Source organism: Trichoderma harzianum, assembly GCF_003025095.1.
Source record: "Trichoderma harzianum CBS 226.95 unplaced genomic scaffold M431scaffold_1, whole genome shotgun sequence".
Classification (NCBI taxonomy): Eukaryota; Fungi; Ascomycota; class Sordariomycetes; order Hypocreales; family Hypocreaceae; genus Trichoderma; species Trichoderma harzianum.
The window spans coordinates 1,092,848-1,118,445 of NW_020209249.1; the positions used below are offsets into that span (position 1 = coordinate 1,092,848).

Consider the following 25,598-nt stretch of genomic DNA (forward strand, 5'->3'; position numbering starts at 1 on the left):
AATCTCCTGCACCGACATTAACATTACAACACCATCTCCTCCTGGACCAACAGGAGCAATATATCGATGATCTTGGGGTTGCCCCTGTCAACGTATATGGTGACTACCAGCCTATGTGGAAGGCAGACGAATACATCTATGATGAATACATGTATCCTACTCCGCCATTGACCGCCTCCCTTGTGTCGGAGGACGATGCCTCCTCCTCCTCTGGCCTCTCGGCCTGTTCCGAACCTCTCCTCAATTCAGAGGGCATCCCTAAAAATCCATTTCCTCGAATTTCGAAACCCGTAGAGCTTCTGCGACATTCATATGATTGCGTTGTTATAGGTTCTGGCTATGGAGGATCCATTGCTGCCTCGCGCATGGCGAGAGCAGGCCAGTCCGTTTGTTTGTTGGAGCGAGGAGAAGAGAGATGGCCCGGAGAGTATCCTACTGACTCAATGGAAACATTCAAACAATGGCGATTTACAGGCGACCTCACTCCGAGTTCCCTTGGTAAAATTGCTGTCAACAGCGGCAATCCCACCGGCATGTTTAATCTCTTTTTCGGTCGTGATCAGAGTGTAATTCTTGGTAATGGTACGTCACAACTCCCTTGTATCACATCTCTCTAACCGTTATAATGGACTATATACTGATCTTCGTATAACACCACTTCACAGGGCTAGGAGGTTCAAGCCTAATCAATGCAAATGTATTCCTCGAAGCAGACAAAGAAATCCTCAACACGGGCTTCTGGCCACCCGAAATTCGAAAAGACCCTGAACATTTGGATAAGTGTGAGTAATTCTCACTTTTCTCCTCCCTTTCATATATATACTCTTGGTTCCCTTGTTGTGCTGTCATCATACGGAACTCACTTGGATTAACTCTCCGTCTAGACTACCAAAAAGTCAGGGATGTGCTGGAGCCAGAACCATATCCGGACGACTGGCCAGCACTTAAGAAGACGGAAATCCTCGACAAGCAAGCCCATGTTCTTGGGCTAGCCGACAAGTTCCGCAAAGTCCCCCTTACAACACGTTTCCGATCCGGCCCCAATAGTTCAGGGGTCAACATGTCAGCGTCAACACTCACGGGACAAGATAGCACAGGCTTGAATGACGGCTCAAAAACAACAACTTTGGTGACGTATCTCGCCGATGCGTGGAATTGGGGTGCTGAAATGTTCTGCAAGTGCGAGGTGAGGTATATTGAAAAGGTTCAGGATGAGCGTGGCGGCTACTTGATCTACTTTGCGTGGCATGGCCGCGGTCGCGAACGGTTCGCAGCAGAAAACACTTATGGCGATCTGATGTGGGTTCACGCAAAGAAGGCCGTCTTCTTCGGAGCCGGTTCGATTGGTACTACAGAAATCCTATTACGGAGCAAGCAGATGGGCTTAGGTATGAGCGACTGGGTTGGCCGTGGAATGAGCGGCAATGGAGACGTGCTCGCATTTGGGTCAGCAATTACTTACTACCTTGTGCTCTGATGGTATTCAAAAGCTGACAGAATACCTCTCTTACAGACACAACTGCAAACAGGAAGTAAACGCTCTCGGAAAGGCGTCGCCAGATCCAGCAAACCCCGTCGGTCCAACCATTACCTGCGCCATCGACAACAGAAAGGGCCTTGAGAATCCGCTCGACGGCTACATAATCCAAGAGGGCACTATGCCACATGCATTTTCCCAGCTGCTGCAGTGCGTGCTGGATCTCCTGCCAGGCAGCCATTCCCCTGACAAGTCGCTGCTTGAGCGGACTCAAGAGGCAATGGGCTTGTGGAAGAGCAGGCTGCTCGGGCCCTTTTCCAAAAAGAGGCTTTTAGGAAATACCCAAGTCTTTCTCATCATGTCTCACGATGGTAAGTATTTTTTTCTACATTCGGGTTAGAATAGCAAAATGCAGAGTTCGCTGACCAAATCAGGGAGTCAAGCAACGTTGAGTCTCAAGAACGACCGGCCCGTTTTGGAATTCCAAGGAGTGGGAAAAAGCGACCGCGTCAAGCGATTCCATGACATCCTCGAGAAGGCGATTGACGCCGTTGGTGGCACTCTGGTGTATACTCCGATGTATCACTTCATGAACAAGCACCAGATAACAGCCCATCCTCTTGGGTAAGTGCTCCGACTTTTATACACCTTGTATCACCACTTGTGTTCTAATGCCATCTTCCCTAGTGGTGTACCAATGTCGCGGGATAACACAGCAGCAAATGGGGCGACGAATCACCTAGGTCAGCTTTTTATCGGCAACGATACCTCAGAAACTCATCCCGGCCTCATCATAGCCGACGGAGCCATCATCCCGGCCTCCATCGGAGTAAACCCGCTTGCAACTATTGCCGCCCTGGCCGAACGCACAGTCGAAGCGTATGCCAGAGAAAACGGCCTCATCATCGACGAGACGAAGAACGATGTTTTAGACCTCTTTGGAGAGCCAGCCCACAAGCCAAGGGACAGGCACTCTTCCGAGTCGACTTATACTTCTGACGATGAAACGCCCGATCAATTGCTGAACAAGATCGAACTGCTCAGACAGAAGAGCGTTGAATTCACGGAACTCATGTCGGGCTTCATCCACAAAACTTCGTCAAGCGCAGCAGTTGACGATACGTCTGCTTATGAGTCAGACTTTCGCGCAGGCAAAGGTAGAGGGGAGGTTGGCAGACTGCTAGTCAGCGCAACAGTCTTTGACGACGAAATATTAAGGGACGAGTCTCAACCCAGCGGTATGCTTACAGGCACATTCGTCTGTCCAACTATTGAGGGGTCGCCGTTCATGTTATCGAGAGGCGATTTGGGGTTATTTAAGAGAACCCACAAAGCTACAGGAAGCAGCATACTCACGTATGATTGCGATATGGCCGGCGCCAACGGTCGCCAACTTCGTCTCCGTGGCTACAAACTGGTCGACGCATCTGTTTCTCTCAGTCCCCTCCAGATGTGGCGTTCCACAACGACCCTCTACGTTTCTATAACGGAAAAGGGCACTCAAAATGAAGATGCCAATCAGGAGCGAATCGTCTGGCATGACGATGTTACCGATTTTTATCAAGATATACCCCTCTCTGCCAGCGAGAAGCTGGTTGCAAGAGGAATTCTGAATCTGCGCCCAAAGGATTTCATCTCTGAGATGATGACTCTATCTCCCTCTGGAAACAGCTTCCTCAACAAGGCCGTGAACATGTCCAAGTTCATGTCCTTTTTCACATCTAAATCACTATCACACTTTTTAACACCACTAGGCTCGCTTGAGTATCCAGAGCAGGGATTCGTCTCATATATGAATTACACGCCTCCATCTCAGACTTACACGGTAGTCGCCAGCGATGGTATCGAGACTGAGCTGCACATGTGGGAACCAAGCCCAAGCGCTATTGCCACTGATTCATGGGGCTCTCCCGTTAAAGTCGAGAACCTTTTCATGATTCCCGGCGCATCTGTCGACCACCAAATCTTTGCATTGCCGACTATCCCTTTCAACGCCATCAACTACTTCACACGAGCTGGCTATCGTGTTTTCGTGACTGTGCATCGGATTTGCCAGTTAAAGTCAACAAATAAACAGGACTGGACAACATACGACTCTAGGCTCGATATCAAGGCCTGCTTACAACAAATTCGGAGAGTCTACGGTAACAACAAAATATACACCATTGCACATTGCATGGGATCCGTCGCTTTCGCCAGCGGTCTCCTCGACGGAACTATCCCACCTGAGTGGATCCTTGGAATCACCTGCAGTCAGGTGTTTATGAATCCAATATGGAACACTATGAACATGATCAAGGCCAGGTCGCCAGTGGCGATAGACAAAATATATGACTCAGTCTTGGGGAATTGGTTAGACTGCAGCACGTCGACCGAAGACTCCTTGGCCCAGCGAACTTTGAACCAGATGTTGCGGTTTTGGCCGGAAAAGAGAGGTGAGGCATGTAAGAATGCCGCCTGCCACCGTACGACACTGCTGTTTGGACGTTGCTGGAGCCACCGTAACCTTAACGAGGAGACGCACCGAAACATGGATCGCTTCTTCGGCGGAAGTTCCATGAAGCTGATGAGTTTGTTGAAACGCATGGGAAGCCGTGGCTACGTTAGCTCTAACGCTCCAGAATACGAGGAGTTTAAGGAGCAAGAACACATTGAGCGCTTGCGCGGCATTCCCATCATGTTCTTCGTCGGCGAGGACAGCGACGTTCTCTCCCCAAGAGCCACGGAGACGTCATATGAGCGCCTGATTGACTCCTTTGGCATATCTGCCGGTCTCCCCGGAGGAGGCGTTCAGTATCGCCGAAGACTTGTCCCAGGCTACGGCCACTTGGACTGCTGGATGGGGCGCAACGCATGGAGGGATGTGTATCCCTTTGTGCGGGAGGAAATTGACCGAGTTGTTCGGGGAGAGTCGTATCGATTCCGCCAACCGAACGATCGATTCAAGTGTTTCGCAGAAGACAATGAATCACATTATTAAATGTGTATATATGATATGATATGTGGGTTGGCGCGGCGGTTGGATTTTTTCTTTTTCTTTCTCTTAGTATATAATGGGTATGACGGTGGATATTGGGATTTGGGTGTTTGGCAGTTACGGGGACTTTTATCCGGGTTAAAATGTTGACGCAAGGTAGAAATTATGTGTTGGAAGCTCTCACAGGTTATGCGTCCTGGGTTTTTGGGAGGAAACGACAATGATGGGTATGTTCTGATTTTCTGTATATAGATACTTGATAATGTATATCCCCTTGGTTGATTTTCGGACACGTCTACATGATGAATCATGGCTCTTCAGTATGAAAACTCTGGTCACGATGATACGTTTTCTGATACCATTGCGGCTCTGTTAGGATCCCTTGGACTTTCTGGGCCCGTGGCCAATACAACACTGATTAACACGGAAGAAGTTAGGCTTTTAGTTTAGAAAGACGATGAGTCGACTATTCCTATCATGTCGTACTCCCTCTATATTATCACAAGGGCATGTTGGCTAATTCGGCACCGAAACAGAAAAGTATTCCGCTAGTCCATCCTTCCACCCATACTTTTCCAGTCTAGGCGCTGGGGTCTCCATCCTTCTCGGACGGCCGTGTGGGTGGCATCCTTTGCGGGGGCAGCTGGAAATGAGTCGTTGCCATTGGAGAGCCCATCTATATCATAGTTTGAGAAGGCGTCTCTAGCATAGCTAACGTGTCTCTGTTTCGGATGGCGATTGGTTCGTCTCTTTGATGATTTGTGACGAGAGAGGACGACACCACATCCTGCGTATGGATTTGAAGAGGGCCAACCAACCGAGGTGCTCAAAACCAAGAGACGGCAAGTTTGGAACCCCACCGTGTGTGGACAGCCATAAGGTGATTCGGAGAATTATCTAACTCCTGTAAGAACCAAGATCTTTTCTTAATAGTGTGGCTCTGTCGATACAAGCTATTAAATACACCTGAACATTCTGCTGCCTGTGCCATTTAAAGAAATTCGAAGAAAATGGCCCTTTGGAGGTCTTCCGGTGTTGCATTTGCATACCGGAATGCAACGTCCTTTTACCCGTCGCCTATATATCCGCCAGATACTGGACCGGCCGATGGAGGTAAAAGCAACCGCTTCTCCATACATCCGGATAGGGCCGAGCTCGGGCCCGTGTGGGATTCAGCTGGGATAGCGCATTGCCCAACGGGGAAACCATGGTTTTCCATTTTCGTGATACCGTACAATTGAACGGAGAATGATACAAAAATGTCATATTATATAAGATCTGAGTTTAGCCATTTCTTGCAAAATTCCAGATTTGTGATTCGAAGATTTGTAGCTGGAAAGTACATCATCGGATGGCGTTTTCTCTAATTATACCTAAATTGCAATAATAATGACTTGGCGGTGATATCAGAAGTGTTTCATCATCCTTGACATTGGAGACTTCAAGGGTACATCTAAACGTATGTCCCCGGTACCAAGGAAGCATGGTGAAGGTAGGATCAGAAAGAAATTATTTTTACACCATTAACAGACAATGGTTATAAATGTCCCTTTTGTTCTAATGGTATACCAGGACTTCGTTAGATTTGCTTGAAGAATCTTAAACGTTTGCGCTGATTGGAATATCTATTGCCGCATGCCAACTCTTGTTGATTTCAAGAGAGTGACATACATTCACATAAAAACAAACGTCATATCTTCGATGCTCTCTGAATGTTCCTGCGGTCAGGCATTATATAGACTGTAATTGGATCCTTTACGAAGGTGAAGAGAGTGAGCGGATATTTTACACAGTTGTATAAATGATTATTCGGATATCCAGTACAGAAACTCTAATAGAACCTAGAAAAATAGGACTGGTAAAAAAACAATGGGTTAGAGTGGCGCGCAGTTGTATGTATTTCCACTACTAAAGCAATCTCAATGATGCTGTAGCATGATCTGGAACAACCACATTTGAGTGATTATCAAAAACAATGACAGCAACAAAAGAAAACGGAATGAAGTCAATAATTACGTCTTGGCCAACACCTCAGGCATCTGTTGGACGGGTCAAAGCTTTATATATAACATATTTGCGCCTAACATGAGTCAGTCAGTCCTCTCCACAAGTGGCTGAACAGTCATCGAGCCCGATATATCCGACAAACCGTGTCCAACTGCCCAGTTTTGGTCTATCCCCCTTTAACTCTACTCATGTTCCGAGTGCCGTCTATGCCGTCAACCCACTCAAATCCCATGCAGCCATCTCACATAGCATCATCTCGCTACAAAAGTCTATTAGCGAGGAAAGCCGAGCGCGAGAGTCCAAGAAGTCCATGGCCAAGCAAAGACCTTGGGCATCTGATCATGTATCCCCTGCATATTCAAACTCTATCGTGAAAAGAAAGGAGATCACGTGGGAGAATGATCGAGATGCCGAGATACATGCCGCAGATGGCCAACTTCAGGTTGTCCACATTTCCCCATTTTGGAGTTTGAGCCGTCAAGATTGCAGCGCCTCGTGCAGCGCCTCGTGGGATCATGCTGTTGCTTCACAACACTCACTTGTCAATATCCCTTTTTCTACTTGAATAGGCAAGGGGAGGACATGCCTAGCGCAGGCCACGGCAGGCCATCTCCAGATTAGGGCATATCACGGCCAATAAAGTGGCGGTTTTAGAGCGAACCACGTCAATGCCCCCAGAAAAAAATGAGGCTAATTGGTATAAGCATCTGGTAGTGTGTAACTTCCGTTTTGGGATAATGCCCCCGGCAGTCGAGTTCATATATTTGGACGGCACAGCTTCTCGAGGCCTCGGGTCTGGTAGAGTGTAGTTGTAAGAAAAAGAAAGAAAAAGAAACCTCTCGCGATCCCAGACGGGCAACTGGTCATCCGATCATATATTTCTTCAGCATCATCTTGAGTCAAGTCACACGGCAAGCTGCTCGTTGTTTTGCTTGCTTGCACAGAGTACAGTGCACGACAAAGTACAGAGTAAGACACCAGTCGTGGGCTCCAGTGAAACTAAAGCTGATGAATTTCTTCTAGGTTTGCCTATAATACAGTGCCAAAATAGCTAGGCTCGACAAAAGGACTCTCTGCATTTACCTTGAAGTGCAGCCAAATATTGATTCGAATACTCCCCAAGCACCACCGAGACGCAAAAAATGTGTGCTCAGTCAACTCCGGTTGTCAAAGAGCAACAGTCTTCCAGATTGCCAAGCCTTGATTTCTATCGTCACCAGCTAACTCTGCAAGCTGAAAAGACAAACGAGCAACTCAGGCAGCTTCTTGAGCGCTTAGACAGGCAAGATACTCCACTCTACGCAACCACGCAAGAACACGGGCGGCGTAGTGAGCATGGGGTAGATCCACTGGAATCGACATCGATTCCTTTGTCATCGTCTTCTTCTTAAGATGGCATGGTACTTTATCTAGATTGAGCGTTAGCTTGTTTGTCACAGATCCACAAGAGCTTCCAAAAAGTTACACGATAATAAAGATTTTGTTTTTTCCCAGTTGCCCGGCATATCTTTTCCGTATGATGACAATACTGTATCTTCTCCTGTCTCCACTTCCCAAGCCAGACCTTCGAATACACTGATGAATCATATTGGATGACTTGATATGCACTGATGCTCAGCTGCGAAGTGGAAGATGCATTAGAAAGCTAGGCAAGCGCGGTCAGTTCTAGAAGACTTTGATACGTTGGAGGCATGGGTCGAATAATCGAACTAAGCACACAATATCTCACAGATGATCAAAACAATCCAGCGTTGTTGCCATTATAGCGCTCATACTTTGGCGATTGCGTCTTCTTCTACCTCCTTGATCTTACACGAGTCATCAGCCGGGTCCGCTGGACGATGTCGTATACTTCTTTTTGCTTATTTTGAGCATTTTTTATATCGAATAATTTTGCTCCGTTCAGTATGTGAACCCGTTTGACGATGAAGATTATCGTGATTCATTCCAACCCAGGCTCTAGTCTCAACGGCAAAAGCAAAGACATTCAGTCATAACAGACCCAGATGTTTCTTGGGTACATGCATCATTCGTCTTAAACAGGGTACACCAGCTTCTCTCCGGATATTTTCCCCTCCCGCATCTCTTGCAGCCCATCCAAAACACCATTCCATCCTCCTGTCCTCACGCTCTGGGGATGCGGCTTAATTCTGCCCTGCCACAGCAACTCTTGAGCCAGTCCCATAAACTTAACCGCAAAGTCATACCCTTTGGGGCTGGCAGGCACTTTCTCATCTCCAAAGTCGAACGCTTCTCCAAAAGCCGTGTAAGCCATAACATGAAGATTGGTCACGTCCTCACGCGGAAGCTCTTCTAGGCCATTGAGACCAGCATACTTGCCACCTTGGCTGCCGATGGCATTGCAACAAATCTCTGCCGTTTCGGGGGTCGAGATGGTGTCGAACACGTGGGCAAGTCGGTTCTTGGTAATCTTTCGGATAGAAGGGGCGCAGCTTGGTGAGTTGTAGTCATATACATGGTCCGCTCCGAGGTTGTGAACAAGGTGAAAGTTTTTGGGAGAACAGGTTGTGACGACTTCCAAGCCCGACCTGAACAAAATTATCAACACACAAACTCCAAGCGCGGTATCTCAGTTGGACTTTGTCCACTCACAGCTTGGCAAATTGAATTGCAAGGGTGCCTGTTGCAGTGCTGCCTCCATATATCAAGACAGGAAAGGGCCGCATTGGTGGATCGTCAGGTAGAGGCAGCTCCAAAGACTCATAGAGGCTCTTGCCTACGGTGATAATACCGGCGCCTAACGTTGCAGCCTCCTCAAACGTCATGAAATCGGGAATTTTTATCTGTAGATCTCCTTTGGCAGCGACATGTTCTGCAAATGCTCCGTCTTCGTGGTTTGAGTGGTTGCCTATAACGAAAAGAATACATTGTCAGTATGAAATCTGACAGCATTGTCTGAAAGATCAAGCACTCACTGCCGTGGACCATTCCCATGACTCTATCACCAACATGCGGCCCATGCTTGACAGCAGGCCCAACTCGCTCTACGACACCACTGTAATCGCAGCCCACAATCGCTCCGGGACTGGGTAGGTAATCGATTTGTTTCCAATCGGTCGGATTTAACGCGACAGCTGCTGTTTTCACGATGATGTAGTCATCACGAAGTTTGGGCATGGGAGTATCCTTGACAATTTGGGCCTTGCCAGGGCCTTTGATCTGGATAGCTGTTTGCATAGCCATTGGAACCAAGCCTTGCGGGAGGCAAAGATAAACATGAGTTATGCAGCAGCATATCTGGCAGAGGGAGATGGATTTGACTGCTTGACACGTTCCATTACCCCGCGTATGGCGTTTCATCACGCTGTCTATTGTTTTGATAGAGCGCCATGTAATTTCTTGCCTTAGTAACCTCTGAAGTACACACAGACAGCTTTAATCGAGGGCCCCAGTGCATATCATCTCCAAAGTCTATCTCAAGTAGCTAGTACCGAATCTTTTGTCGATCTCCTCGGAGCTCTAGAGCATTTGTAATTCGGCTTGAGCCACGTAGGATCCGCGGCGTGGAATAGAGTTTGAGCCGGTTGTTGAGAATTCATGCTGGGCGTTACATCACGACGACTTGACACGTGCCAAGTGTCTTAGTAGTTCTGAGATGGCAGATGTACACAGCAACGTTGAATTATTCTTCCACAAGCCCTGTATCGACATCAGGCGATGAGCAGATCCATCAGGCTGAAGACTTTGGCGTGTTGAAGATCGGGATGATAACCTGCAGTCAATCCTGTAAGTTCTAACGATGGCTCGCTCAAGCCATTTTCCAGAAGCGGATGTCGAATGGCACTAATTCAACGGCGCCAAAAGCACTGCGGAAATGTCGATGAACTCATAGTGCGAATCTCAGATTTGATGCTTATATAGATCCAGAGGGGAGAATTAGAGTTTCCCATTGGATCGGCTGGTACAAAGTGCCTGTTAGATCCTCGATCCTGTTCCACCATCTCAACTGGCAATGAGATGAAGAATACTGCTGCGTTGTATAACGTCATTTGAATTGACACCACACGCAGCCAAGATATAAAAGCAGCCCAGTTCCAAGCGATTTAGCTATGCTTTTGGCAAACTGAATTGAAACTGTCGGGTCGCAAGCCCCCAACTATGATTAATTATCCTCCCATCTCTAGAGAAACTTAATGGAAACTGTACTCGTAGTCGGAGCTTCTGGCAACATAGGAGTCTCTGTCATAATTGCTGCTTTGCGAAGCGGGCGTCGAGTGCTCGCCATAGTCCGCAGTAGTGCTGCAGAAAAGAAAATTGTCCAACACGTTGGAACAAAGGATGGAATCACCTTTGTTGAGGCTCAGGTGACAGATGAGAACAGCGTTCAAAAAGTGGTTGACAGAGTCAAAGCTGGCGAACTCCCAGATTTCCAACACGTCTATTCTGCCGGTGAGTACAGAAATCAATTTCCTCGATATCTTCCCATACATCTTTCTAATCTGCCAATGCGGCAAGGTAGTCGGCAAGATGGAGACCACACATCCCACACAAAATCTTAAAATGTCTGCCTTCCGCGATATCATGAGCATTAACTTGGAGGGTAATTTTTGTAATCAGAATCCCCTTCCCAGAAAATAAAGCACTCGCACTGATCCGTAGACGCAGTGGCCTATCGAGCTACCATTCCGTACTTGATCGATCAAGGGTATCCTAACGCCACCTGGACGCTCGTAACAGGATCACTGGGTGACTTGGGCTTTGCTGGCGTCACGGCTATATCGCAAGGCGCACTTTTCTCTTTGGCAAGCGTAGCCTGTTTAGAGAACTTCAAGACCAATGTTCGCTTCAATGAGGTGTATCTGGGCTATCGCGTCGACTATGATTCCGTCGTCGAGGAGGAAGGAGGGGATAATCGGATGAAATCTTCCGAGTTTGCTCATGTCTATGAGACCATTCTCGCCAATCCAGACATCAGAGGATGTCGAATTACGGTTTCTGGCCCAGAGGACGTTGATCAGCTCAAGTACAAAAAGAAGCTCCCTGACTATGATTACGACTCACTATTTGCCGAGTATATGTGATTACTCGCAATACGCGGACGAACATTCAAAAGAGGGAGAAGAAGGAGAAGAGTAATTTGGCCGATGACGATGATTCTCGCTGTATCACCGTATTCTAGATGCACATGCACCTGATAATGGTGGCTCAGTGCTGGAGGTCCTGCTGTGACGCTGGCAAGGCTGGGTACCTGTAACATCAATGCTTTCCGCACCTACCTTAAACAATCCCTGCGATTTCGTTTGTATCTTTAGTCCAGGCCCTTCCATTCAAATAGTTCTGAAAAAAAAAAGACATTGCGCTTTTCACCGCTGAATCAATGTGCGACTTCCTCTCGCCATGTTCCCGGAGACTTTTAAGCTGCAACTGCCTGATGAAGCTCGCCTATTCTGCGAAAACAAGCGAGAAAACGTCACGGACACGAAAGCTCTTGATAAAGTAGCAGGCACAGTGCGGGGTAGCTCAACTTCAGCTTCGTGGAGGGAACAAAGCGTTTTCATTTTCTTTCTTCCATCTCCCTCCATCCATCCGCCTCGTTCATCCAACCACACGTTTTTTTCACCCATGCAACAAGACAGCAGGTGTTTGCATTTTCTCATTGGCTTATCACTTTGGCGCTTGGAAGTAGTTTCTTCCGCAGGTGATTTGATAAACAACCAGGTCATGTATGATTTACCTTTTCCCCAGATGATCTCTGCAATGGAGCACTCTGCCTCGAGGAACTGCGAGATGTCAGCCGCTGATTTCTCTCAACTTAGATGTCATTTTCCACTGAAGCCTTGAACATGCTTGGCATGTTGTTTTCATCAATAGCCTAAGCTTCAATGCTGTCGCCAGTCGGCAAAGAGACTTGGCCCCCCTTTACCACACTGATCTCTGCATCCACGCAATCCTCCCAACATGTGTAGTTTCATTGCAGCAATTGTCCTACACTCCTCTTCACAACTCACCGGAGATATCCGCGAGTGACTCTGCAACCGGATTGCGTGCTATCAGCTCATTTCAGCTTTCATTACTTCTGTTATGCTCGGTTTGTGTCCTTTGGTTCAAGGTAAGTGATTTCCCCCAAACTCCCTTCGACAACTCTCCAACTCATGCTGACCGGTTTTCCCCAGTACAACTTTGTTCTCTCAGCAGCCTGTTCCTGCGATATCGCCATCTCAGGCATCATCATTCTCTTTGCCTTGCAATACACCGGCGTACAATTCCACTGGTGGGGCAACATGGCATCTGGCATCCACCAGAGAGCTGTCGAAGCCTGCGGCCACACTGCCAACACATGTGGCCGGGCCATCATCCAGCATATCGCCAGGAAATCTGTCGGCACTAGGCGATGTGCTGTAACTGACACAACGCCAGGCTCCTAACGACAGATGTTCTGACCAGCTCCAGTTGTCACACATCTAGCCCTTGTCTGCCTCCATTTCCAATAGTGCAGTTCCGCCAGTTTCTTTGTCAATTTCTTTGCCAACTTGAGCCGAGAGTTCGGCCTCGACAGATTGGAGTTGAAGGTGAGAGAGACTTCATCCCATTATACAATCCACAAACGTTTACTCATTCGCTAGATATTCTGTTGTGGCTTCCACGCACTTTTCTGTGTCTTCTTTTACGCACTTTTCTGTATCTTTTTCCACGCACTCTTCTGCGTCTTCTGCGTCTTCTTTCACGCACTCTTTTGTGCTTTCTTTTACGCACTCTTCTGTGCCTTCTTTTGCCCATTCTTCTGTGTCTTCTTTCATACACTCTTCTGTATCTGTCACACACTCTTTTTCGTTTCTTTTACGTACTCTTCTATACCTATGTGTTTGCTAGTCTAGGACATCTATGATCTTGGTAACGGAGATGGGAAGAGAAAAGAATAGGACTTAGAAAGAAAAGAAAAGGAAAAAGAAAAAGGGGGGGAAAAAAAAGAATTGGAAACAAATGGGAAAATGGTGGGGGGAGAAAAAAAAGGGAAAAAAAGAAAGAGCCGAAAAAAAAATTGGAGAGAGAGAGGCATTCAGCAAACAAGCAAGCTTCCACGGATCGAGTCAAAGGTGTCTTCGCGCAACAAGTACGTATACACTCTTTCCTTCTCACACATTTCTTGGATTCCTGCAGTGTCTACATATGCTGACATTTGGAGAAGGAAAGTAGCTTTCAAAATTCACATTATGCTCCTCCTCATCGTTAAAAAACACAACACTTGCGCACAAAGTCAATCACGAACGTCCATGGCTTTCTGATGGCTCAAGAATTATCACTATCATTACCACTACTCGAAGGCCACTAAATCTCCAACTGTGCAGCCAAGCTCTCCCAAAAAGCACACCGACTCATCTGAGCTTGCGGGACAGACTCAACTACCGTGTTGTTGTTGTTGATCACAAGCCTCTGCCCTCCTGCCTGTCCGTTCCACTGTGGCCATGAAGTTGAACCAGAAAATGCAAATGTGTTTGGGTTTAGCGACCGAACGAAGGATATGTAGTATCCTTGCAAACGGGCCACGTTGGTCTGATCGGAGTTGTCGTAGCCACCTCCAAAAACTGCACCAAGATCAAACCCGTGAGGGACACCGACTCCGCTTGCAATGTTGCTCTGAGTCAAGACATTAAATCGGTATGTCCAGATTGGTTGCCCAGCCTGTATGAAATATTTCCCAAAGTTGAGTCCGTGGCAAGTGACGAGCACGTCTCCGTACGCGAGCTCGGCGGCTGGAAACCAGGCTGCATGGTTGTTGAATGGGGGCTCTATGTTCTGAGGATACTGCTGGATGATTGCAGACGTATTCTGGCTTGACAAGCGAGGATAGTTGTTCTGGAAGAAAGTCTGAATATCACTGGACGATGCCGCGTTGGGGGCGCCCAAGGTCGTCCCTTCATCTGTGACGCTTCCGAAAAACATGGGAACCTTGACGAACTTGCCGGCTTGGAAGGCCTCGTATGCGCCGGTTTGCAAGAACACGCCGTCAACGCACGGCACATACGGGTAATTTGGGGCATTTGGCCGGCCAGGATAGACGATGGGTACGTTGAACTGCTGCAAGGATGTGGTACTGAGACCACGAAGACAAGAGAGTGAATCAGAGCTGGAGCTGCATCCCGCGTTGCTAACGAGAGCATCGTACTGGAATTGAATCTCTGACACCTTCGGCTGGGTGATTTCAGGAAGGGATTCAAACATGGCCCCTACGAAAAGGCCTTGGTTTTTACCACCGAAGGAGAGGAGTTGCAATGACGCCGCCTCTGCACCGGCGCTCTGTCCATGGATGATGACATGAGCCGGGTCACCACCAAACTGAGCGATGTGCTGTTGTACCCATTGCAAGGCAGCCTGTTGGTCATACAGGCCGGCGTTCGCTACTCCGTTGGCCTGGATCTGCGAACTGGCAAGGAAGCCAAAGATTCCCACTCGATAATTCAGGGTCACCAAGACAACGTTGTTTCCCGAGTTGGCTACCACTCCACTGCCGTCTGTTCCTGCAGAAGCCAAGCTTTCGAACCCTCCACCTTGGATGAAAACCCACACGGGGAGCTTAGAGTTGGGGCCAGCACCCGAAGGTGCCCAAACATTGACGAAGAGGCAGTCTTCGCTCTGGCCCTGTGGCGATGGCCCGGCATTGGTAGCCATACAAACATTCCCAAACTAAGCACGATGAGGAATGAAGAACGTCAGTGATGGGGAAGGTAGAGATGTTGGATTGAGAAACATACCTGTGTGGCCTGTTGGACCCCAGACACTGTGGGAGGAGCCGTGGGTGCTTTCCATCTCAGATTTCCTGACGGAGCTGCGGCATACCTCATACCCAGGAACCTATTGATCCCACCAGATGTCGTACCTTGATAGGTCGCATATCCCAAGTTTACTGTCGGCGACTGTGCGCTCACAGCAGCCCCAGAGCACAATAACGTGCAAGCCAACTTGAAGGATATACGCATATTGACAAGTAACTCCTCCGACCGCGTCTAGTCAATCTTGTTTCTCGACACTCTGAATTGCAGTTCCCATTGCTTCTCCGGGTCATACTTATACGAGAACACTCCCCCATACCGGAAGACGCGGGTCGATAATCCCGTCGGGACAGAAGATCGATCGATGCTGACGGCAAAGGGTTTACAGCCCCTGCCAAGAGCTTCTCGAAAATATGACATTGCGATGAAGTTTACCACACGATTCACTTCATGATTACCTTTTGAACCCCGCATTCAAGCTCTGCTCCGGAGTTGGGGCAGTACCACTTGCCTGTCTCTTCCAAGTTGAAACAGTGTCGGCTAAAGTCCTATTCGCCGACGGATGGCGTAACGACCCATAGCTGCGGGAGAATCTTTGACTACCGGTGTCAAGCAGGGGATAATTCCTGTTTGTAGGCCTGCTCACACGGGAGTTTATGCGGGCAGACATGCTGACAATACACCAATGCGAGTTGGGAACCTGAGGGACGGCTACTCTTTCGCCAACTTGCGATTGTAGGGACATTGATTGGTTTGGGTGTGTCGAGGACAAGAGCCATGATATAAGCTCCAATTCAGAAGAAAACGGACCAGTCACTCCGGTGCTCCTGTTAAGGGCAAGCCATTGTCGGAAACCCACTCGATCTCGATACCCGACTTTCGACTATACTTGAGTGAGCTGTAGGTTTGTTTCTGACGAATATGGGAGGCATACGCGCTAATCACTTTTGCATTATCATCTAGTGGGCAAACTAAAGGCAGTTGCTCCACCATCACACTGCAATACGATGCGGCTATTAAGTATCAAGAATCACAGCATCCCAGCCCTCAGCTTGGGCAGATCGTGGACGCTGATCGCCTCGTTAGCGCAGGCGAGACGAATGAAGATGCCACTATGCCGATGTTTGAACTACAGCTTCAAGCTCTGCATTCTCGTCATTTTCTATCTTGAAAACGGCAGCATTCTGGTCTCTGGAAGAGCGAAACAAACATCTGCTCAGCGTCATGTGGAGAATATACCATTTCTCAATCAGGCAGGTCAAACAAGGTCGTTGCTATTACGGAGTCCTACTGTATTCACCGCGATGATTCGGCCTCTACATTACCTTTACCTCATATGTTGTGATCTTGTTACTGTCTATAGCTTACAAGCAATTGCAACTTACAGGAACGGTGCTGTGGATACTGAACAAGTGCAACTACGACTATCTTGCAAGCACAGGAACATGTCAGCACCATGCCATGTGTGCTTTATTGGGCAAAGCGGACCGAGCCGGAATGTAAAATTTGTCCGTTGGGTACGAAGACAGACTTTTACGGAGACAAATTCTATGGATCGGGAGTTTACAGACACGAAGTTTTACCAAGCAATCTTCATGACACGCTATCTTCATGACACAAACTCTCACTAGCGCTGGCCAGATGCTTGCGAAAGCCTTGTCCTTTGCGATACCACGCCCAGCAGTGCCATATACTTGGCAACTCAGAGGGCTGTTTACTTTTCCCAGCCCTCAGCCGAGAACCCCTATAGAATGAAAAGGTTCAAGACCACGGGAGCTTCTATCGATGAGACTCAAAAATCTTGGATACCCGTCTCTCCTAATCGAACGGGAAACTGCGTTTCCCCATCTACCCAACTGGGCTCTTCGTCATCGAACCAGGCATCCTCGGCATCCTGAATCGCCATGGTGTCATATTTATAATTGTCATCAACCTTTTCATAATCGAAGTCTTCATCTAGTCCCTCCACAAAGCGGACTTCGAGGTACGCATGCCAAAGCTGTTTGCCGTGCTCTTTGTCCTCTGCGTCAGCGTCCCATGCATTGGTGCCCGCGCCTCCATCGCGTAGCACTTTTGAATCTTGTGGTGTTCGGCTACCCTGCTCTCGTTCTGGATAGAGGTTTGAGAGATTTGTCTCGCCTCTAACGAGATCTGCTTCGAGAGTGCGACTATAGCCCTTGGCTTTTCCTTCTGCCTCTCGTTCGGCTGGAGTCTGAAATCTCTTGACAAGACGCTCATACAGGATAGGATCTACATGGTACCGCAATGGTTGGTTTTCAGGTCAAGTCAGGTTTGGAAAGGGATGGTGAGCTCTCTCTCGAGGCTACAGGATCTTTGACATGACCCATCAGCCGACAACGGGAGAGAGATCAAAAAAAATGAGATGCGATATCATACCAGCGAGTTCATGTTCCAGATTGTCAAAATACGACGGGGTTTTCACCAGGTACTCGTGGCGGCGATTCCGCACCCCAAGGCGCAGGAGCTTAGCGGGCGTCCTGGGGCGTCGGGGCGAAGGCCTATCCAGGGTCAAATCATGACCCTTGTCATCTGGAATGGTATCCATCAGGGATGACTGAGAGGATTGAGGAGGGCTTGATGGCAACGACGCTGGCATGATGATGGTGCTCTGTGACCAAGGACACAGGGGGGCTTGCTGCACCGCGACAAGCCACGGGCGATGCGGATGCTAGCACTGGCTGCCAGCGTACGAGAATGTGAGGCTGTGAGGCTGCAGTCTTCCAGGATCAGGTTCGTTGGATACAAGACGAAAGAGACAACTCATAGCACGGCGAGACAAGCTGGGCCGTGAGCAGGTTGGAGAGCTTGTGTGCTGGCAATTCCCATGCAATGCAGGTACAAGAAGAGCTCGGGTGGGGGCCACGGAATTATTGCACGGGCTCCGCTTTTCTCGCCGACCAGCTTGGCCAGCTCTCGAATTCACCTCCATCAATCAAGGCCCGATCCCTGGGGCAGCTCAGCTCGTGCAGGATCTGGGGGGTTTTTGGGGGCGAATGACACGCCGGCAGTCAGAGCGCCAGTACCAGTACCAGTGCTGCACCTGTACGAGCATTCGGTGCTACGGCTACACATGTCCAAGGTATTTGATAGGTATGCATTTCACGGTGGCCGGATGCAGGGAGAAGCTCCAATTCACTGCCGGAGAAGCAAATGAGGATCCATGTACATGCTGGGTTTACAGCTCTTGTGCTGATATACAGCATCGAGCACTGTAGCTTCGCAGCCAGTTGCGTTGCTAGCCAGTCCCACGAAGGAGCTACAGTGGAGATGAGTACCCTGCTGGCGCCTAGCCTAGACACACTCTATTCCGACTTGACAGCCGCCCGGGCAAGATGATCTCGCCCCTCTTCTCCCATGGCCAAGATTTAAGTTGGCACATTCCTTCCCCTCTTCAATCACTCCTTGTCTACAGGGTAGCTAGCTTGCCTTTGAGCAAAATGAGACAAGGACGAAAACGATGACAGAGGAAAAGACCAAGCAAGGGAAGAGAAGAAAATCAAGAATAACAAAGACAGGGAAAGAGGGGAAAATAAAGGAGAAGGGAAAGAATGGCTGACTTGCAAACCCAGCTTACAAGATGATGAGCATGGATGCAATATTTGATGTTGCAAACGGTGATCGGCCTAAGCGAGCACATGTGCCCTCGACGGTGGCAACGTTGAAGCTTGACGGGGTACCGGTACAAGCAAATCTTTTGAAGCTGCAGTCAAAGTGCATCCCATTGAGACTGGCTGACCGAACACTTCTATGTTTGTGATTCATCACATTATCGTCCACCTGCCACTTGTTTGCGACTGTGCGGGTTTTGTTCGCCGGCCTGGGCTCAATGTTTGCCCTGTTACAGGCCTAAGCATATGTATGCGAGTCCACGCACTTGTGCTCAAGGGCTGTGAGATATGCAGCTTCGTACACGCGGCGAGACGAAAGACCTCGAGTTTGGCACTTGATGATTCAATGCCGCGGCTGGTGAGTTGGTCAAATGGCAACAGGACAAGCCAACCTCGCAAGTCCGTATTCTCGTACGATAGCTGCAGCAGTAGCCCATGCGTGCACCAACGCCCGCCCAGCTCGAGCCAAACCGTGGCGCCTGTCGTGACACACACAGCCAATTCACATGTGAGGGGGGGAGCTGTCTAGAGATGGATGGCTTTACACGCAGGATCTATGATGCCCCCCCCCTAAAGCTGATCCCTAGGTGATAGCCGGCTGCTGTGCATGTCTGGCACTTCCTTGTTGAGCCTCTTGCGCGCACGCTTCATGCAACAGAGCAGCACTTACGGGGCGGGTTGGCTGCGTTGCAACCACATATTTGACAGGGCTCGACGAATTGGCGTCAATCACGAAGCGGCAAATAGAGCGCCCCCCTCTCTCGTATACCTATCATGCCTGTAGTCTGTACAGACGGGCGGAACTTCCAGCAGCAACACAGTGCACCGGTAAGAGAATGGCCCGATTTTCTTCTTCATTTGTCTGGTCTGCCTTTCGATTCCCCCAGGTCTCTCTGCGGAGTAACACAACACGTGCATGGCTGTTTCACCAAAGGCTCGGATAGAGATGGGCATCGTGAGGATGCTTGCTTGTGCTTGGATGATTCGATGCATAAACAAGTTGCCAATTTGAAACTCTTAGTACTCAACTACCCAGGGACCATTCGACGCCTGTACTCCCGTCGTACTAATCCCTACGACCCATGTGGCATGGGGGGACCCATGAAAAGAAAAGAAAAGCCAACCTAATGAAAGCAAGATGGAGAACAAAACATCAGCTTGGACATCGAACTTTAACATGGACATCGAACATCAACCTAGAATCGATATTCCACGTTTCATGCGCGAAACCAGATGTTTGGCGGACATGGATTGTGGAATCTGGAGCGTCAACCAGACCAGCCGCCACAGCCAGCACTAGATTGCTGGAGCAGCGCCACCATCCGGAGCTCCCCTCTTTCTCGACCAAATCCCTGGCTGTTTTTGGTTTGCAGGCGGATGATTGCCCCCGGTGCATCCGCTTAAGACGCCTATCAGAGACCCTCCGGCAGCCTCAACTGTTCTCCCCTTCCAGGTTCTCATCTGGACCCTCACCCCCCTGTAGCTTGTGCTGGACGGTAGCCTCAGCGGCTGTCGATAAAGGAGGCCACCTGAGCTAGCATCAAATAATGCTCAGACTGCATGGTGAACAGAGCTGGCAGAACGGCCCGGAATGGCGACGTCCATTGATCACCGACTCCTCATTCTCGCCCGCTCAATTCGTTTATTTACAGGCTACTACAGAAGGCACTTCCATTGTGCTCTCGCGTAGGAGTACAGGACTCGTACAGGCACATGCACCGAGTAGGGAGCACGATGCTACTAATGCTGCTACTGCGGAGCATCAGAGACTGTGCTAGCTAGCTCGAGCACATCTCGCGAACATGGCCTGGAGCATGGGTGAGAGGAGCTTGGGCTTGGGGGATCGAGAAAAAAAAAAGGGTCGCTCCATACTATTTGATGCGAGTCAAGGTGACGGCCCTCCCCTACAAGGATGAGGACAAATTTGCCCGGGCCACGGCGGTCCCTCCATCCAGGTGAATAGCGGTTGTATTGATCAACCCATGGATGCATTTGAACACCACGACAATGTACAATTGAACAATATTGAGTGCACCTGCACTCGTCAATGCTACATACCCGCACAAACGGGTATCAATCACACCTGCGGGCTACCCTGCCTGGCCTGGATTTCGCATATCCATCCATCCATCCCATCCCATCCATGCCAGCATTAACTGCAGTCCCCTGTCGCTGCCCCGTAGGTACCGGTACCTATGCTTGCCAGTGGACTGGACCCAAGAGGCTGCAGCCCATTTGGCTTGGTTCCGTTTGGCTCGACTTGCGCTCTGGCAAGGCAAGGCAGAGCAAGACCCAAAGGCAAGGCGAGGCCTCGTCAACGTCGGTCCAGCAGTACAGTACTCCCGCACAGGTACCTTCCTTCCACTGACTGGAGCCCATCACTCGCATAAGAAACTGATTTATCTACTCGCCTCGCCTCGCCTCCCTCAACCCCAAACAACCACGCGAGAGCAGGAGCAACGAGTCCAAGCGCCCAAATACGACTGATCATGCGAGCTGCATGCGCGGTCGTGATGCCCTAAGGGTCGGCGGTTTTTCACTCTCCTCCATCTCGATTCTCCTTCTCTCACTTTCTCTCGACTTCGGAAGCCTCTTCTTCCTTTCTTTCCCTCTTCACCCACTCAACTGACTTTGTCTCTCTTTGGCATTCGTTCTTTTTTCTTTTTTCTATCTGTCTACCGGCCTGTCGGCCTTCCACTTAATCTCTTCTCGGTTCTAGCAATCCTGTCGTCTTTCTTCTCTCAGCCCGTCTGGTCCCTTGCCGTCTCTATCTCTCGGATAATCTCCAGGACTCATCAGATCCCGACTCTCTAATCTCCGCCCCCCATCAGCCTCATTTTCAATCCCCCTTGTCTGTTTTGCATGGCACGCCTCTTGGTTGCGCCTGATCCTGTTGCCGCTCCCGCTTCTGCTTCAGGGCAGCAAACGAGGCTGAAGGAGGATGGCGCCGGACATCGCTAACAAGCTCAAGGCAACGCTGTTCAGGCGGCGACGGCGCCAGTCCGAGGTGTCAGTTCAAGGTGATGAGGGTGACTCTTCGTCGCCGCCCACGACGCCCGGCATCAGCCAGAGGAGGCCCTCGTTCCCATTCCCACGTGAGCCCTCATCCCAGACACTGACGCTGTCTCTGGAGCTGATGACGGAAGACGGAGAAGTAGGAATAGGAGGCTGCGGCGGCGGTGACGATAACAGCGAAGCTGGTGACTCTGCCCTGACAAGCAACGACGCTGAGCAGCAGCGCACGAGGCAGCATTGGAGGATGTGGCAGAAGCCCAAGCAGACTGCCGACGCTGAGAAGCGAAGAAGTGTCCCTGACAGTGCGGCTTTCCATCTATCGCCAGTCTCGCCGGTATCACCAACATCCCAGATACCCGTGGCGCCAACAGGAGCTACCACACCGCAGCTGTCCAAGCATGCCCAGGGCTATTTCGACAGCATTGGAGAGGAAAAGGGGGCCAACGACGACCAGCAATACGACCAACATCAGCATCAAGGCGTCGACACGGAGGCAGCAGCAGCTGCTACGTTTGATCCTGCTTCTGATCCCGCTTCCCCCGCTGCCATCAGCAATCTCCAGCACCAGGCCTTGACAGGAGAGCTGATGGTACAGGCACTACCAGCGCTAGACCAACGGCAAACACAGCGCCCGCACCAGCTCCCGGCCTCGGCAGGGACCCGCGTTCAGGGTCAGAGCCCGCGCCGAAGCCTAAACAGTGAAGAAGCGAGCCGCTACGAGACGGACCAGAGCCAGCTCGACGGACAAGGTATGGCGGTTATTAACAGCGACCAGGGAACTATTGCTGGCACCACGGACGCTGCTAGTGCTAGTCCTCGTATTACTGCCGCCGACGCTGGCGGTACAGGTACAACAGGCACAGGCACAGGCGGCGCTGTCGTTTCTGCTGGCGGCCCCATTCCTGGCGGCGATCTGCAGCAGAATCAGAAACAGCAGCAGAGACAGGTGCAGAAACGCCCACGCCAACCAGCGCCACCGTTTTCGCTTCCATCTCCTCCTTTGCCAACTCCTTCGGCGCTGCTGACTTTTCCTCCTCTCGCCCCCCCGACGCCCGGCCCAAGCATCTTGCCTAGCATTCCCAGCCTGCCCAGCCTCGACAGCATCGACGAGGACGAGTCGCAATCGCCCTCGCCTTCGCCTTCGCAATCGCAGACGCGATCCACGTACCCGCAGTCCTCGTCCCAGTCCCAGCAACAGGCCCCCTCCGCCTCGCCGGCAGCTGCTGAGCACGTTGCTGCCACCGGCCGCGGCATCGACGCTCCGCCCACACCCGGCGCCGGCCATGGCCCGCTGAATCTTACTTCCGCGTCACTTCTGCCAACCAACCCGCCGCCTGCTTCTCCTCTTGCTCGAGTCGAAGCTGCAGCCCAAACCGAAGCTGAAGCCGGCCTTCCATTGACCAAGTCGTCGCCAACGTCCGTGCTGTCTAGAGCCGTCCCGAATTCCTCCCAAGACTCGTCTGCCGCCGCCCGCACGTCCACGCGCCCGCCCGCGCCGCCTCGTCGAGCCAGCCGCGACCCAAACCAAACCGTCACCTTTGACGAGTCGGCCGACAAGTCTGCATCTGCCAACAGCAGCAGCCGCGACGCACTCATCGCGACTGCCTCGCTTAACGTCATCGGAACCCCAGGCGCCGAAGCCCCTCCTGCCGTTTCCGTGACCTCTGCCAAACACCTTGGCCCTGCTCCTCTTTCTTCCTCGACAATTCCCTCTGCACCATCCATCATCGCCCATCGCCACGACGACTTGATCGGATACTCATCTTCGATAGACGACATTGCAGACCTCGGCGATTTCGATGCCAGCAGCATGGCTGAACAAATTCCAACCAAGATTTGGGTCATGAGACCCAAGGCGTCGGCTACTCAGATCCGCATCCGCCCCGGCGACCTTGTTGACGATGTGCGCGACGAGATTTTGCGCAAGTATGGCAACTCGTTGGGCAAGACTTTCGATTCACCCGACCTCACTCTTCGCATCCAGGTCGGCGAGGAGACGCAAAATAACCAACGCAGTCGAACCCTGGGCCCCGAGGAAGACATGGTCAAAACCCTCAACGCATACTACCCCTCAGGCCAGACCGTCAAGGACGCTCTCGTCATTGAAATTCCCCGGACCTCGACGACGCCCAAGCCGTCTCCGCGCGTTCCTCTTCCCCATTCAGGCTCTGCGTCGGCTGCCTACTATGGCGGCGATGATGGGCGCCCATCTGAGACGGGCGAAGGCTACTTTCCCCCCGTAGGTGGAAACACGTCGTCACCTCGCCTTGCCATGTCTGTTCCCGCGCAAGCTAACGGAGCCATGCCCCATTCTATGACCGTCATCAACTCGGGCCACCTTCCTCCCATTCCTCCCCTTCCTTCTCCCGGCGGCAACAGACCCCGTGGGCACAGGGACCGTGATCAGCGTCACGACCGCCAAGACTACTCGCGAACTGGAAGAACTCATACGCCTTCGCCGAACCTGCATAATGGAGGAGGGAGTGGTGCTGGAGGTGGCGGCGGCAGCAGCGCCATACCAAACTCGGCGTCTTCAACTGCTGCCAATGCTCATGGTGCAACGCATTATCGCTCGCGGCACTCACATTCGCGAACGCACTCGAGCTCTTCAGAGCACATTGTGACGCACTCGGGCGCCATGGCCAAGTCACCGGGCCATGAAATGACGTCGTCAGCTCGCATGGGCACTCCCCCTCCCCAGCGGCTGTCGTCTCCTCGCTTGCCCAGCTCACGACCCAAGAAGAGCAAGAGGAGCTCGCAGCAACAGCAGCAACAGCAAGAGTACCACCACACCCCCTCGCCATCCATTCTTACTGCCACTGTGCCTCCGATCAACGTACTCATTGTTGAAGATAACCCAATCAACCTGAAACTGCTCGAGGCCTTTGTTAAGCGTCTCAAGGTCCGATGGTCAACGGCCATGAACGGTCGAGATGCCGTCAAGAAATGGAGAAACGGTGGCTTCCACTTGGTCCTCATGGACATTCAGCTACCTGGTATGAACGGACTGGAGGCCACGAGAGAGATTCGCCGGCTGGAAAGGATCAATAACATTGGTGTCTTCTCTACCGCACCCACCGGTATTCCCGAGACCACACAGGCCGAAGAGCTCACCGAGCAAGATCGCCTCGAGGGCATTGGCCAGTTCAAGAGTCCCGTTATCATCGTTGCCCTCACGGCCAGCTCTCTCCAGAGCGACCGACACGAGGCTCTTGCCTCGGGCTGCAACGATTTTCTGACAAAGGTATGTAACCCGAGTTAACTATACACGCATGCATGATTGATGCTCCGTAAAAGAACATGACGCTGACTTAGTTTTGCAAAGCCTGTCAACTTTGTCTGGCTGGAGCGTAAGGTGATGGAGTGGGGCTGTATGCAGGCACTCATCGACTTTGAAGGTTGGCGCAAGTGGAAGGACCTCTCAGCCAAGGCCGAAGCGATTGAGGCTGCCACCCAGCGAGCAAAAGCACAAGCTTATAAAAACAAGACAAAAAAGAACCGGCCGATCATGTCGGCGTCATAAACGGATGGTTATTCACCGGAGTCTAGGACTTTTTTTTTTTTTTTTTGAAACGGCTTTCATATTGGGCGAGGGGCAACCCGCAACACTAGGAGGGGAGAGGGATTCAAATACATGGAAAAAATGGTTCTCAGGAGGATGGATCTAGCGCTGATTTGCTGACCCGTTTCAAGCTCCCTTTGCTTTTGAACGGATGATGATTTTATTCTTTATCTTTTGTTTTCTTTGTTCTCTTGTTCGACAA

The 25,598-nt window shown here is 50.6% G+C and overlaps 8 protein-coding genes across 8 annotated transcripts; 5 read left to right on the top strand and 3 right to left on the bottom strand.

Moving 5' to 3' along the window:
- Positions 1 to 149: 149 nt before the first annotated feature.
- Positions 150 to 4,457, top strand: M431DRAFT_72979 (hypothetical protein; the record flags this gene model as incomplete). Its single annotated transcript, XM_024922092.1, has 6 exons — positions 150 to 582; positions 666 to 782; positions 885 to 1,446; positions 1,514 to 1,852; positions 1,916 to 2,101; positions 2,165 to 4,457. 6 exons carry the CDS (start codon positions 150 to 152, stop codon positions 4,455 to 4,457), a joined length of 3,930 nt encoding a protein of 1,309 aa, XP_024779962.1.
- Positions 4,458 to 8,496: 4,039 nt separating this feature from the next.
- M431DRAFT_370 (hypothetical protein) lies at positions 8,497 to 9,665 on the bottom strand (the record flags this gene model as incomplete). The annotated part of the gene is made up of 3 exons (XM_024914631.1): positions 8,497 to 9,010; positions 9,075 to 9,330; positions 9,398 to 9,665. 3 exons carry the CDS (start codon positions 9,663 to 9,665, stop codon positions 8,497 to 8,499), a joined length of 1,038 nt encoding a protein of 345 aa, XP_024779963.1.
- Positions 9,666 to 10,160: 495 nt separating this feature from the next.
- M431DRAFT_176755 (hypothetical protein) lies at positions 10,161 to 11,545 on the top strand. The gene is made up of 4 exons (XM_024913080.1): positions 10,161 to 10,208; positions 10,287 to 10,871; positions 10,942 to 11,031; positions 11,088 to 11,545. Exons 2-4 carry the CDS (start codon positions 10,616 to 10,618, stop codon positions 11,501 to 11,503), a joined length of 762 nt encoding a protein of 253 aa, XP_024779964.1. The 5' UTR covers positions 10,161 to 10,208; positions 10,287 to 10,615; the 3' UTR covers positions 11,504 to 11,545.
- Positions 11,546 to 12,395: 850 nt separating this feature from the next.
- M431DRAFT_176770 (hypothetical protein) lies at positions 12,396 to 12,847 on the top strand. The gene is made up of 2 exons (XM_024913081.1): positions 12,396 to 12,531; positions 12,596 to 12,847. Exons 1-2 carry the CDS (start codon positions 12,504 to 12,506, stop codon positions 12,808 to 12,810), a joined length of 243 nt encoding a protein of 80 aa, XP_024779965.1. The 5' UTR covers positions 12,396 to 12,503; the 3' UTR covers positions 12,811 to 12,847.
- An 812-nt stretch (positions 12,848 to 13,659) lies between these two features.
- On the bottom strand, positions 13,660 to 15,760 carry M431DRAFT_103604 (hypothetical protein). The gene is made up of 2 exons (XM_024911526.1): positions 15,173 to 15,760; positions 13,660 to 15,104 (listed from the first exon to the last, which is right to left on the bottom strand). The coding sequence occupies exons 1-2, from the start codon at positions 15,395 to 15,397 to the stop codon at positions 13,749 to 13,751; spliced, it is 1,581 nt and encodes a 526-aa protein (XP_024779966.1). The 5' UTR covers positions 15,398 to 15,760; the 3' UTR covers positions 13,660 to 13,748.
- A 465-nt stretch (positions 15,761 to 16,225) lies between these two features.
- On the top strand, positions 16,226 to 16,984 carry M431DRAFT_176797 (hypothetical protein). The gene has a single exon (XM_024913082.1). It carries the CDS (start codon positions 16,291 to 16,293, stop codon positions 16,819 to 16,821), a length of 531 nt encoding a protein of 176 aa, XP_024779967.1. The 5' UTR covers positions 16,226 to 16,290; the 3' UTR covers positions 16,822 to 16,984.
- M431DRAFT_502404 (hypothetical protein) lies at positions 16,669 to 18,025 on the bottom strand. Its single transcript, XM_024918151.1, has 2 exons — positions 17,588 to 18,025; positions 16,669 to 17,440 (listed from the first exon to the last, which is right to left on the bottom strand). Exons 1-2 carry the CDS (start codon positions 17,805 to 17,807, stop codon positions 16,983 to 16,985), a joined length of 678 nt encoding a protein of 225 aa, XP_024779968.1. The 5' UTR covers positions 17,808 to 18,025; the 3' UTR covers positions 16,669 to 16,982.
- A 5,619-nt stretch (positions 18,026 to 23,644) lies between these two features.
- On the top strand, positions 23,645 to 25,357 carry M431DRAFT_70816 (hypothetical protein; the record flags this gene model as incomplete). Its single annotated transcript, XM_024921826.1, has 2 exons — positions 23,645 to 25,078; positions 25,160 to 25,357. The coding sequence occupies 2 exons, from the start codon at positions 23,645 to 23,647 to the stop codon at positions 25,355 to 25,357; spliced, it is 1,632 nt and encodes a 543-aa protein (XP_024779969.1).
- Positions 25,358 to 25,598: the final 241 nt, after the last annotated feature.

What these genes read in the sequence shown, in the direction of transcription:
- M431DRAFT_176755 (XM_024913080.1), top strand. Translation starts at nt 10,616, where the DNA reads ATGGAAACTGTACTCGTAGTCGGAGCTTCTGGCAACATAGGAGTCTCT. An exon ending in CCAACACGTCTATTCTGCCG is followed by an intron (nt 10,872 to 10,941) that starts GTGAGTACAGAA and finishes GCGGCAAGGTAG; the next exon opens with TCGGCAAGATGGAGACCACA. An exon ending in TAACTTGGAGGGTAATTTTT is followed by an intron (nt 11,032 to 11,087) that starts GTAATCAGAATC and finishes CCGTAGACGCAG; the next exon opens with TGGCCTATCGAGCTACCATT.
- M431DRAFT_176770 (XM_024913081.1), top strand. Translation starts at nt 12,504, where the DNA reads ATGCTCGGTTTGTGTCCTTTGGTTCAAG. An exon ending in TTTGTGTCCTTTGGTTCAAG is followed by an intron (nt 12,532 to 12,595) that starts GTAAGTGATTTC and finishes GGTTTTCCCCAG; the next exon opens with TACAACTTTGTTCTCTCAGC.
- M431DRAFT_103604 (XM_024911526.1), bottom strand. Translation starts at nt 15,397, where the DNA reads ATGCGTATATCCTTCAAGTTGGCTTGCACGTTATTGTGCTCTGGGGCT. An exon ending in GGGTCCAACAGGCCACACAG is followed by an intron (nt 15,105 to 15,172) that starts GTATGTTTCTCA and finishes CATCGTGCTTAG; the next exon opens with TTTGGGAATGTTTGTATGGC.
- M431DRAFT_176797 (XM_024913082.1), top strand. Translation starts at nt 16,291, where the DNA reads ATGAAGATGCCACTATGCCGATGTTTGAACTACAGCTTCAAGCTCTGC.
- M431DRAFT_502404 (XM_024918151.1), bottom strand. Translation starts at nt 17,807, where the DNA reads ATGCCAGCGTCGTTGCCATCAAGCCCTCCTCAATCCTCTCAGTCATCC. An exon ending in TCTGGAACATGAACTCGCTG is followed by an intron (nt 17,441 to 17,587) that starts GTATGATATCGC and finishes GGTACCATGTAG; the next exon opens with ATCCTATCCTGTATGAGCGT.